Raw genomic sequence first — 11,507 nt, forward strand, 5'->3', positions numbered from 1 at the left:
TTCTTGATTAAAGTCCTGTTTTAATCTTTCACTCTAATGTTGTATACTGTTCCTGTTATTTTCAGCAGGGTAAAATGATGTAAAAACATATTTTGATGAGATACTGTTGCGCCTTGTGGCTGTTAGTATTCATTTTTTCTACCTTTTTCACCATACAAGTATCAGGTGATTTGCCTGTAGAAGGATAACATGTCGTCCAGATTTTGAGGGGGGGCTTGAGGTAGCGGCTGAGCATGTACAGATCCGGTTGGTTCTGGGGGGGCCTGAGGCTGGGTTGGCTCTGTGGGTTTGTGCGATAAATCGGGAATAGTGGATTGTGGGGGCACCTGTGGCTGGAATTGGCCTGGCATGGGAGGTGGACAATGAGGGGGATATTGGTTTTGGTAAAGGGGACGGACTTGGGGAAATTGGTTTTGGTAAAGGGGACGGACTTGGGGAAACGGGAAAGGCGGGCAGATAAAATTTGGAGGTGCAAATGGAGGGAAAAAGGGAGGAAAGGGGTACCGGAGGTTGGCGGGGGGACGCGGCGGTGGCTGTGCTGGGGGATTTTGTGGTGGCGGTTGAGGTGCGGGAACCAGTGCGGGAGCCAGTGTGGGAGCCGGTGTGGGAGCCGGTGGGGGAGCCGCTGCGGGAGGGGGGCGTGGTTCCTCAATCTGGCTCTCCGTGCTACCACCTGGGACTTGCGCCCCCGTGAAAGGAATTTGTGGACTTTTCTTCTCGGGTATTGACATCTTTGCCGCTCTCTGGCTTCTTGTGTCGCTAAAGTATGCGGAGGGAGGCGCAAACTCGGAATCCCGCTCGGACTGGCGCCGGCTTTTCCACTCGCTAAACATGGATTCTTGAATTTTAAAAAAGTCAGAAAGGCATATGAGTTGAACTGTCCAGGGCTTAAATGCTTAATAACTTTTTTTATGGATGCGTTTGATGGTGATTTGTTATTTTAATTGCCAACCAGCAGGATGCTTTTTACAGCGGTGGCTTGGGTGAGGTTAAAACTGCACATCTGATGTTGGCTGTGATTTGAGCAAATTTTGCAGGACACAATGTGAATGTATACGGCTAGCGGGACGTCCCATTAAAAAACAAAAGGCATTCGTGTTCTTCAATTGTGGCCTTGGTCAGTTGCTGGTGCATAAAAGATGGCAAACCCCAAAACTTTTGGAGTGCAGAGCAAATTTCAGGTCTTTTATTGACACTAGAAAGTGCCAGAATAGATAGATTTTTGGGGTGGAAGGGGGGGTGGGCGTTAGTCTTCCAGGTTTGGTCATTTTATGTTCCTTTTCATATTCTTGACTCCTTCACAGATTTTTTTTTATGAATTCACATCTATTTTCGGACCAGTTAAGATATTAACCTATTAATTCTGTGGTTAACTAAAAACACTTGATACCTTTTGACAGCTGGAGGCCCAATTTTTTTGATGGTGTAATGCAACAAAAACAATAGACCAAAGTACCTTTGCCTCTGTCCCACTCTCGGACATGAGGGACTCCCGGTTTGGTGTCTCTTCTTTCCTGAATTTCCACTTCCACCTTCTTCACTCTGCTGACCTCTGGTGGATCCTCAGGTGGAGGCGAAGGCACCATCATGTCTTCCTCTAAAATGTGGCCATAATACCAGAATTAGATACTTTCTCAAATGGAAGTAACAAAGCAGAATTGAACATTATAGTGGATTTCAACCTTCGAGTTGTTCGTCCTCTCCAACACCTCCCTTGGCCTTCAACTTTCTCTGCTTTATTTTAGCCAGCCGGGCCTTCAAGATGGCTTTCTTCTTCTCTTTCAGTCGCTCTCTCTTGCTCCTCTGGTCTGTTGTCTAAAAGAAAGAAGGGACAATTTTCTTCAGAAGATGTATACCTGGTTTATTTTTTAAATAACCCTGAATGGCATTGAAACATGATCATTCACTGGGAGTTCTTCCAGTTCAAATGAATTAGACATTTATTGCCATCAACAGCATCAATGAAATGAATTCATATTTTTGAAAAATGTGTTTAAAAAAAAAAAAAAAATGATTTAAGACCTTACAGGTTGCAAATTTTTACGCACCAGAACTGTGTTTATTTGATCATCGACACAATGAAAAAAAATCTAGAAAAAAAGCCTCTCAAACGACAAGCCTCGATTTTTATCAAACGGAAAACTACCGTGTTAGAGAATGCAGGCTGCCTTAAAAACAGAGCAATTTACATTGACGCTCCATTTTAAAATGTTTGATTTCAGCTTCAAAATGAACTTTCTCCCTTTTGCCCAGTTTCTGAGTTTTATCAAAGTACATCAACTAAACACAGCTCACCTGGTCCCTAAGCATGTCTAAAGTCTCTCTCTGCTTTCTGCGGTCCTCCGCGTCTTGAGAAAAAGCAAAGTAGCCCACACCCAGCTCTCGGGCCTCTGTGTGATGACAAAAAAAAATGTTAAACTGAAGGTGCGGTTGTTCGTTTCCACTCGGTGGAGCCCTTCACAAGAGCAAACCTTGAGATCTGATGTTCTCGTAGTGGACTGGTCCAACTGGTTTTTTCATGGCTTCTTCTTCTTCTCGCTCCCACTCTTGTCTCTGAATCTCTCTGCGCATGTCCTCTGACAGCAAGTCAGCAGAGACTTGTCTACATGGAACAAACAAATTTAGATGCCTATTCATCATCGCCTAAAGAAAAACAGTACATTACCTATTTCCTTTGAAGCCCAGGTCCATTTTCATGAAATCTGGCAAGTCTTTCTTCATACACCTTCGAGACCGTCCTAAGGCATCTACAAAGTCCACCCTAAATCAAAGCAAAATAGGACAGATTGCATTTGAGGACTTGCCTAATCCACAAAACCTATTCTTACACATCATATGCAAACATATTAAATCATTACCATTCTTCATCCGGGTTTTGAGGAGGAACAGGGGACAACCTGGCCGTTTCCTCCTCCTCCTCACTGTCGGCATCCTTTTGCGGTCGTGTATCTTTTCTTTTGTCGATAATTTTTTGAGCAAAATCCACCAGGTACAAGCCTTCCGTTTCCTCATCTGAACAAGGTAAAAAGATAAATTCCATTTGATGTAACACACCACAAGTTTTTGATCAGATATTGGTGTCGTGTCAGAGATAACCGACCTGGGAAGTCTCCTTTTGTCATCTGCTCATAGAGTTTGGCTTTTTCCTCTAGCTTGCTCCTGGTAAGATAGGAGAGACAAAAATTACAAGATGCACCCCCATTACAGTAGACAATTTACCTGGAAGTGTCCAGGTTTTTCTGCTCTTCGGCCAACTGTTCTGCATCTTTCTCATCTCTTGCCGAAACTCCAGTGTTTTGCTTGACAAATACATTTGGTTTCTGCCCAGGGGAATTAGAAAGCCACTTGAATTGACCGTTTATTTTAAACGCAGGGATATTTGATCTACCTTAACTTTGGGCTTAGGTCTATGTCCAGTGCTAGTATTTTCTTGTCCGAGTCTCTGCTGTTTGAATTGTTCTTGCTTTCTGTAAAGCTCAGCCTTAAGATCCACCAGCTATAAGGCACAAGAAGTGTTCAAGAAGCAACATAAATCACTATTAGCCCAAGTAGCACATTTGCTAAAGTTAGCTCTGTTTCTCGCAGCGTTCATGATACGTGCACGTTAAAGCACAACTTACCGAAGAAGCAGTCACATCAAAAGGTTTCTTCCTTTTGTCCATTCTAAAATATTTTCTCCTTTGAATTGGGTGACATTAGTCTTCACACTGTAAGAATGAACACAAACTATAGATGTTAGATGTATAACGCTAGATGGATGATGGTGGAGTTGCTAGCGTAATAAGGTGGCGGCCATCTTGCGTGGGAGAATTTCTATATTGGTGAGTGACTTTCTCAACTAAAATATTACCTCACTGAAATCTTGACAGATTCTTCCAACAGTTTTGTTTAAAAGGATACCATATCAATGCAGCATGATTCAGGTTAATTTCTTTCTACGCTCGTTCCGGTTGGTGCACTGCACACACCAACCATCTAGAGTTATAAGATATCTATAAACACAAACAGCGTCATAGCTTCTTCTACGCCTATGGATTTGCAAAAGCTATGTTACATTACTGCTGACTGGTGGCCGTATTGTAGTGCATCACTGTTGCTACGAGAAAATATTTGATTTGTCAAATTTACCTCAAGAGGATATTAATAGGTACTTTAATCCTTTATTGGGCAATTTAATATTTTAGGTCATTTAAAATATATATATATATATGTATATATATATATGTATATATATGTATATATATGTATATATATATATGTATATATATATATATATATATATATATGTATATATATATGTATATATATATATATATATATGTATATATATATATATATATATATATATATATATATATATATATATATATATATATATAAATAAATAAGTCAGAATTGTTTGGATGTGCCACCAGTAGTATTGAAACAGCCACTCCTTGCTTGAATGATTTTGAAATCATTGTTTTTCTGGGGAAGTTTTGTACATTTAGGAATTAAGATCTCTGTGTATTCCACCTCACTGATACACATTGAGATTACAATGTGTAATAGTGACCTTTCCATGTGATTGAGGAATCACTTGTCAAATGATTGTTTTAAATAAAATAAAAAGTCAACATTCAACTAGCAAAGAGCTGTAGCCAAACCCTAATTACTGTTTATAGCAAGTGGGTCAAGACCATAATAGAAAAGGTGAATGTGTTACCGAATGCATCGGACACATTTGCAGCATCCGGTACAAATTATCCTCTGACCTACATTTTGGAATGGAATTCATTATGACCCTGGGAACATCAATCACACACCTGCCATGACTCATAATTGTCAACATCACATCAAGACCTTGCCTGCTCCAAATAAAAACCCCATAAAATGAACAAACATCCAAATGCAATTGTCCCTCAGAGCTACTTCATTTAATGAATAAAGTGCCTTTTACACACACATGGGGTGTTCACTTGACATCTTAATGTCCTACTGCCTCTTCCCATGGTTGTGCTGCGTCAAAAACCAAACTACAGGAGTTGAAATCATTTATTTGTCAACTCCATCCATAAGTGAAGACGTAAAACGTGTTAACTATCTAAAACGACTCAATTCAAACCACCAATGCAACTACAACACGAATATAACACCACAAATTACACTTCACTTAAAAACTAATGATAATAATACAAAGACCCATCTCTCAGGAAATGGATTTTTCCTCAGGGGAGGATCATCGGTCACTCTCAGATCCCGTAAAGTCGAGTGGTGTTGTTTCGTATGGTGGAGAGCACGGTGGGCATGTCCTCACCCTTAAGCAGGCTCAACTCCTGCAAAGTATGGATCCCGAGGCCTGGATGGGAAAATCTGCAATGGTCTCTGTTCACCTGAATATAATATAACAGAAAAAGCACAGGAACGTGAGCACTGGGATGAAAAGCAAATGGGACTTCAGTGTTGTAATTTGCAATTGAAATGCCAGTGGAAACATTTTAAAGCTGAAGAAGTTTACTAAATGATGTTCATATTTTGGTTTGATATCATGCCGTCTATCGCTCATGCTCCGTTTGTCATTCCACACATACCGTGTTGGCCCGAACATAAGACGATCCTGATTATAAGACGACCGCCCTTTTCAAGAGTGAAGTTTGAAAAAACACCAAATTCAATTTTTTTACAGAAAATAATTGCAGTACATCTGAAACAAATGATTCTAACAATATATTCGAAGAAAATGCATGTTATTTAGCCTCATTCAAATCATGCAAAAACTGTCAGATCTTAAAATCTGAACATTTAAATATATAAACTAAAGGACAATCACATTTGTAAATGAATGGCTTCTGGTTTTTGAAATGTAAATCAACTAATCTACTGTGATAAAACAACAAAATTGCAATAACTGCATTAACCATCAAAGTGTTCAGCATTGGCTTTAAAGATATCTGGCACCCTCGACCATTGTGAATGGGTATAATGTCTAGACCCCGAATTTCAGACCTCCGACAGACACCTTGTCAGTCTTATTTCAATGCAAAAAAACACCGTTTTATATTCGGGCCAATAACGATACGATACATTTTTACGGCCCGGCTGTAATCATACCAGTCTTGGAAGGAAATACGGTGCGTCTGTCTCCAACACAATGCGATCTAGGGGAATTTTACGGACAGCATCTCTGGCCTCCATGGCACTGCAATATGTGATCAAAGCTGTGAAGCCCACATACAGGTTGGGGAACTCTTCCAGGAAGGGCTCGATCACCGCATAGTTATTTGTAAAACAGTGCCTATAAACCAAAGCATACCACAAAATAAGGTGGGACAAAAGTTCTAGGGAAAAAAAATGTACACAAATTATAAGCAGCTATGTTAAAAATGATTCAAATCCTGTTGATATTCAAATCGACTGTCACCTTCAGTGATTATTGAGCATCTCCGTCACATTGAAAGATGAGCTTTCACAGCCAGTCCTCCAAGTTCCAATGAATTGGACATCTATTGTTGTCAATGGCAGCCAATGCGTCAAATAATATAAAAAAATATATACTTTGCGGGGACATAACCAGAGTTTATTTCAGTTTTTTTCATTTTAAATTGTATTTTTATTAACATTTGATTAATTTATAATTGTATTTCATCAAATAAATATATAAAAATAAGAATTAACATCCAATGACCCAACATGTGATGTCCACAAACAATATGTGAATGATGTTCAAAAGGGGTTAATTTCTTTTAATTACCAAAAATAGTCCATTGGCATATAATTCGTTAAATAACTCAATTGAAACTTGTGCATTATAGATGTGGTCAATTGTAAACGTGATACTTGAGCCTGCATATTGTGTAACATTCAGAATGTTTTGATTGAAACAATGTAGAACATAACTCGGGCTTTTTTTTTACTGGATTTTTTGAAACAAAAATACGCAGTCTCATAGCATTTGACTGTATACATGTCAACAAGTGGTGCAATATTTTGTAATGTACTTTTTTTCAACTAAAAGCTAACAATTTACAAAAAAATGAAATTAAGTGTTGTTTCAAGATCTGATCTTGCTTGGAAAAAAAATGCTGATGTGGACCATTTATTTAACTCATTATTAGTTCATTATATTTATACTTTTTGTAACAGATAGGTGCAAATCACCCTTACAGAATTTTTGACTCTCCTGAGGTAATAGTAAAATTTCAAGTGGCAAAAAGACCATGTCAATACGTACCTGTGAATTTTGTAATCTCTGGGGACGCACTTTTTTAAGATTGTCATGAGGTCGTCGTCTGCGTCCCTGCAATGGATGACCACTGGCTTGTTCATGGCCACGGCCCACTGCAGTTGCTTCTCAAACACCTTCATAATAAAAGAAGCAGTGAGCACACTAAAGCTTCCCTCATTTCCAATTCAAACAATGTCAATGTGACCGTACCTCTTTTTGCTTGTGGACGCATGTCGAGTTTTTGTGAGAGTAATCTAAACCCATTTCCCCAAACGCCACAGCTTTTGGATGGCCCATGGCTTTCAGTATACTCTGTTCCCTGGAAGAGCAGTACTCGTGAGCAAAGTGCGGGTGGCATCCAAAAGCCCCCCAGACCATGTCTTCACCCAGCAGACCCCTCCACAGACCTTCCTTGGACATGAGCCGTGGGTTGCAGAAGTCGGCAATGCAGCCTTGAAACTCCGACGGAAAGCTGTTGCCGTAGATGCTTCGGAAGTGTCGGAACGAGCCCCGAAAGCGCAGTTTTCCGTAAAGCATGTCGAGATGGCAATGCGTATCTATGAAGCCAGTGGCGCTGTGGGCGCAGCTCGACCATTGGACTTGAGCTTTCCCCGCGGACCGTCTCGTACTTCTAGATGTGTGGTCGTGTTGAAATATGTAGCGGGGAGAGTGAACAGAAGAGCCGCCGTATGAGTGCCTGAATGACGCTCTGGAGGTATTTTCTGGAGTCTTGAAATGCAGTGGCAAAGCAAATATGTCGACTGGGGAGTCCAGAGCCTGGGGTTTTAGAGGCTCTTGATAGAGTGTGGTCGCCATTGAAGGGTTTCTGTCTTCTCGCTGCTCGTATGGGGAGACGACAGTCCTTTGTGATCTGAGCAAGGAGCACATTACAGACCTTGCGCCTGGAGGGCTTAATAACGTTGGAGAGGAAGAAGATGCAGCATCAAAACTAGGATTCATTGGTAGACTCAGGTAGTTCCAATCGTTGGTGGGGTCACTCTGAGGAGTCATGTAGTAAGAAAAGGAATGTGGGGTGTACTCAAGAGAAAAAAATGAAGATTCAAGCTCCTGAGCTTGTGGCTCAGACCCTGAAGCAGACACGTTTTGGGAGTAATGAGGATCTACTCCAACTTCTTCCAACATAATAACCTGAAAGACAACCATTTTATTATCATGTAACTTCACCTCATTTACACTTTTTGTTATTTATAAATATGAAACATGAGACGAGATATATTTTACATTCATCAGTTACGGCAAGGGTGTCCAAACTGTGGCCGGCGAGCCAACTGTCCATTGCCCAATTTTTATTGGCCCAACGCCAGTTATGGAAATATCATATATTATATTATATCAGCGGTTGTGATTTTCTTGACTTATTTTTCTACCGTCGCTCAATATTTTCTTTTTGTTCTAAAAAGTTGTTCACTTTTTAAAAATATTGTCATACAACTAGATTATTTTGCATCACTGCCATTGACGGTTATAGACATCAAATCCAGTTTACATGGGAAGGCTTAGATTAAATGACATTTCACTGCCAATGACGGTGATAGACGGCTGGCGGCGTTTTAACAAGGAGGAAACAAAAAAGATTATTCTTATTTCAGAGTTTACTTTAGTGGGTAACATACTGTTCCAACTTTCATCATTTGAAAGCTCAACTGTCGAAAAGTTTGATCCCCTGACTGCCTTCAACATATGGGCCTGTTATGTAAATGAGCGAGAATCTCCTGTAATCCCTTCCCCCGTTGGCAGGGATGCCCTTGAGCAAGCAATTTGCTGCACTGCTCCCAAAGCAAAACAATACGGCACCACCCTGCGGCGTTGATAGTTTGTGTGCTCGGAAGCTCCGTTTAAGCTGCCATCACAGTTTTGCTGTCCTTTTATACACATCAAAGATCATGATGACAAAAAGGGGCATGCAAATATTTGCTGTTGAGGTAGCATCTGAGCAATAGCAAAGGCCAGACTAAGGGACAAGATTCCTGCTCAGATCCTACATCCAAAGGCACCGGTTGGTTAATCATCTACTTCTAATAGTACTACAAGAAACAAACGCAAGAAATACTTGCGATTCAGAGCCAGAACCATTGAACTGTGAGACAAATGTGTTCAACACTAGGCCTATAGTACGGTAATGTCATAAAAAGCCATACTCTGTAAAGAGGCTTTCCCGTTTTTGTAATTAACCTGTTGGGAGATACTCGTATGATGATTATTGCACAGGAAATTAAAAAATCTTACAGCTTAACTGGAAATTACCTCCCCACTTGTTCGTGGTACCTCGTCATCTTTTTGAACCACAATGGCCCGGGAAGTAGAGCGCTGATCTTCAATGGCATCCCTTTTTTGTTGCAGTTGTGGCGAATCGCAAGAATAAGTTGAAAGCGAAGACTGACTGTGTTCTTCGGTCTTCGCACGAGGGCTCGCGACAGGTAAAGAAAGGCAGTTTGTGTCGGGGTCAAATTTTGAGGGAGTGCTCTTCAATCCACTGCTGCCTATGGCTGCCAATAATGCCATCCTGTAGATTGCCTTCGAGCCCTCCTCTGGCGTCCTGTCCTTTCTCTTGGTGAGAGAATGTTTGGGAAGAGGCGAGACGTCACTCTGTGTGGCTTCCTGAAAGATTTTCAAAGAACAGTCAAATGTTCCTCATTAACTCACACGACTCCACGCATCCTCTCAATTGTAATGTGGTATTGCGGCTACAGCCAAAATGTACCTGGGATGTGAACGCTTCAAAATCCTTCCTGGACCGCTTCCTCAGTTTTGGTCTGCCTTGAGAAGAATCCAAACTTGCCTCCGATTTTCTTTTTGGCGTGTTCACACTTAGCGCACCAAATATGTCTGATCCAGGGGAGTCGCCTAAAGGCAAATGTGCTTTGGGTGACACCGTCCGTGGTGTGAGTGTTACATCTCTTTGATGCGGACATATGGGCGGGGAGAAGTCTTTAGGTGGCTTTGATATTTTAAAAGACAACATCTTTCGGTGGTTATCCATGTTGGATTATCTAAATAGAGAGAGAGAGGCAGATACATGTGACATGAATATGACCGTATTGGTGATATAGCTTGGCTTATGACAAGACGAGTAATATAAATAAATAGGAAAAAAATAGAGACATAAAATTAGTCCTCCAAGTAAATTAAAGCGGTGCCGTGATTAAAATTGAGGACAAAGATAGTATTGATATTGTTGGTCCTCACTGGGTGGAGTTTGCATGTTCTCCCTGGGCTTACGTGGGTTTTCTACAGGTACTCTGGTTTCCTCACTCATCCCAAACACATGCAAGGTAGGCTGGTTAAACAATTTCCCCTAGTTATGAGTGAGTGTGAATGGTGTCCTTGTGACCTGTGGCTGGACACCAATTCAAGGTGCCCGTAGTTAGCTGGGATAGGCTCCAGCACCCCCACCCGCACCCTTATGAGGATAGGCGGTTCATAAAATGAATGAACATAGATAGCAGGTATTCTTATGAGGATAGGCAGTTCAGAAAATGAATGAACATAGATAGCAGGTATTCTACTGATAGTGAAGTGATCATAATAATAAATCAGGATTCAAAGTATTTTTTTAAACATTTTATAGCTAAATAAAATATTGGAATTTACCAAGAACACTAAAAAACGTAAATAAACAAGCAGGAATCGGAAGCATTTCGCTCCTTAGCCAACTCAACTAAGGAAGCTAAACATCTTTCACAGCCTGCAAACTCAATTAACTAAAGAGCAATTTAAATCCAACTCACTAATAAACGTACGTTTCTATTTATGATATTGATGAGAGTAACGTCCGCGACCCTCGTGGGGACAAACCGTTTAAAAACAATAATGAATGAATGAGAGTAGTACCGTTCGTTTGCGTAGAATGGAGTTTTAAAATTCACGTTAATAAAAACTTTTAAAACATGCCTAAATAAAAAGACTCACCAATTTCCACTCCGTTTTAGTGAGTCAGCATGTATTACATAGGTTTGGACATTTTCCTACATAAGAAAGTAACTCGATTAATTTTGATTTAGAAACAGAACGGCTGCCTGAAACGACTTTAATAACACATGGAGACAAAATTGAGTGTTGGCCAGACCTCGCGAGATTTGAGTACAGTAGTTTGGGGAAAATCTTAATTGGCACAATTTCGCCTTTTTTAATGTTCTTTTTTTATTCTAAAGAGACGAAGGACTTAACTGCAACGCAAGTTAGAATCCATTCATTTGCCATCCAAAGATAATACAAAATAATGTGTAGAATTTTTTTTCTATCATAACGGGCAGACGTACTATCGGCATATTTTCATTGTTCA

The 11,507-nt window shown here is 40.4% G+C and overlaps 2 protein-coding genes across 3 annotated transcripts; both read right to left on the minus strand.

Annotated features, from left to right (window-relative positions):
• On the minus strand, nucleotides 1–3,789 carry ccdc174 (coiled-coil domain containing 174). The gene is made up of 11 exons (XM_077603879.1): nucleotides 3,621–3,789; nucleotides 3,389–3,496; nucleotides 3,220–3,320; nucleotides 3,101–3,159; nucleotides 2,859–3,012; nucleotides 2,666–2,761; nucleotides 2,472–2,602; nucleotides 2,296–2,390; nucleotides 1,683–1,815; nucleotides 1,457–1,597; nucleotides 1–838 (listed from the first exon to the last, which is right to left on the minus strand). The coding sequence occupies exons 1-11, from the start codon at nucleotides 3,660–3,662 to the stop codon at nucleotides 162–164; spliced, it is 1,737 nt and encodes a 578-aa protein (XP_077460005.1). The 5' UTR covers nucleotides 3,663–3,789; the 3' UTR covers nucleotides 1–161.
• A 1,100-nt stretch (nucleotides 3,790–4,889) lies between these two features.
• tatdn2 (TatD DNase domain containing 2) lies at nucleotides 4,890–11,303 on the minus strand. Of its 2 annotated transcripts, none has more exons than XM_077602341.1 (7): nucleotides 11,135–11,303; nucleotides 9,927–10,215; nucleotides 9,491–9,823; nucleotides 7,415–8,353; nucleotides 7,211–7,338; nucleotides 6,091–6,274; nucleotides 4,890–5,372 (listed from the first exon to the last, which is right to left on the minus strand). In XM_077602341.1, exons 2-7 carry the CDS (start codon nucleotides 10,203–10,205, stop codon nucleotides 5,232–5,234), a joined length of 2,004 nt encoding a protein of 667 aa, XP_077458467.1. In that variant the 5' UTR covers nucleotides 10,206–10,215; nucleotides 11,135–11,303; the 3' UTR covers nucleotides 4,890–5,231. The 2 variants fall into 2 exon arrangements, with proteins under 2 accessions (XP_077458467.1, XP_077458465.1); XM_077602339.1 differs by having other exon boundaries at nucleotides 9,470–9,823.
• Nucleotides 11,304–11,507: the final 204 nt, after the last annotated feature.

This window comes from Stigmatopora argus, chromosome 6 (genome assembly GCF_051989625.1).
Source record: "Stigmatopora argus isolate UIUO_Sarg chromosome 6, RoL_Sarg_1.0, whole genome shotgun sequence".
Classification (NCBI taxonomy): domain Eukaryota; kingdom Metazoa; phylum Chordata; class Actinopteri; order Syngnathiformes; family Syngnathidae; genus Stigmatopora; species Stigmatopora argus.

Bases quoted from the DNA above. Each gene is read 5' to 3' on its own strand.
- ccdc174 (XM_077603879.1), bottom strand. From the start codon at position 3,662: ATGGACAAAAGGAAGAAACCTTTTGATGTGACTGCTTCTTCG. The intron at 3,321-3,388 runs GTAGATCAAATA...TCCCCTGGGCAG, and splicing joins GACCTAAGCCCAAAGTTAAG to AAACCAAATGTATTTGTCAA. The intron at 2,762-2,858 runs GTAATGATTTAA...GCTTTGATTTAG, and splicing joins CAAAACCCGGATGAAGAATG to GGTGGACTTTGTAGATGCCT.
- tatdn2 (XM_077602339.1), bottom strand. From the start codon at position 10,205: ATGGATAACCACCGAAAGATGTTGTCTTTTAAAATATCAAAGCCACCT. The intron at 9,824-9,926 runs GTACATTTTGGC...AAAATCTTTCAG, and splicing joins TTGAAGCGTTCACATCCCAG to GAAGCCACACAGAGTGACGT. The intron at 5,373-6,090 runs GTATGATTACAG...TATTATATTCAG, and splicing joins CGTATTTCCTTCCAAGACTG to GTGAACAGAGACCATTGCAG.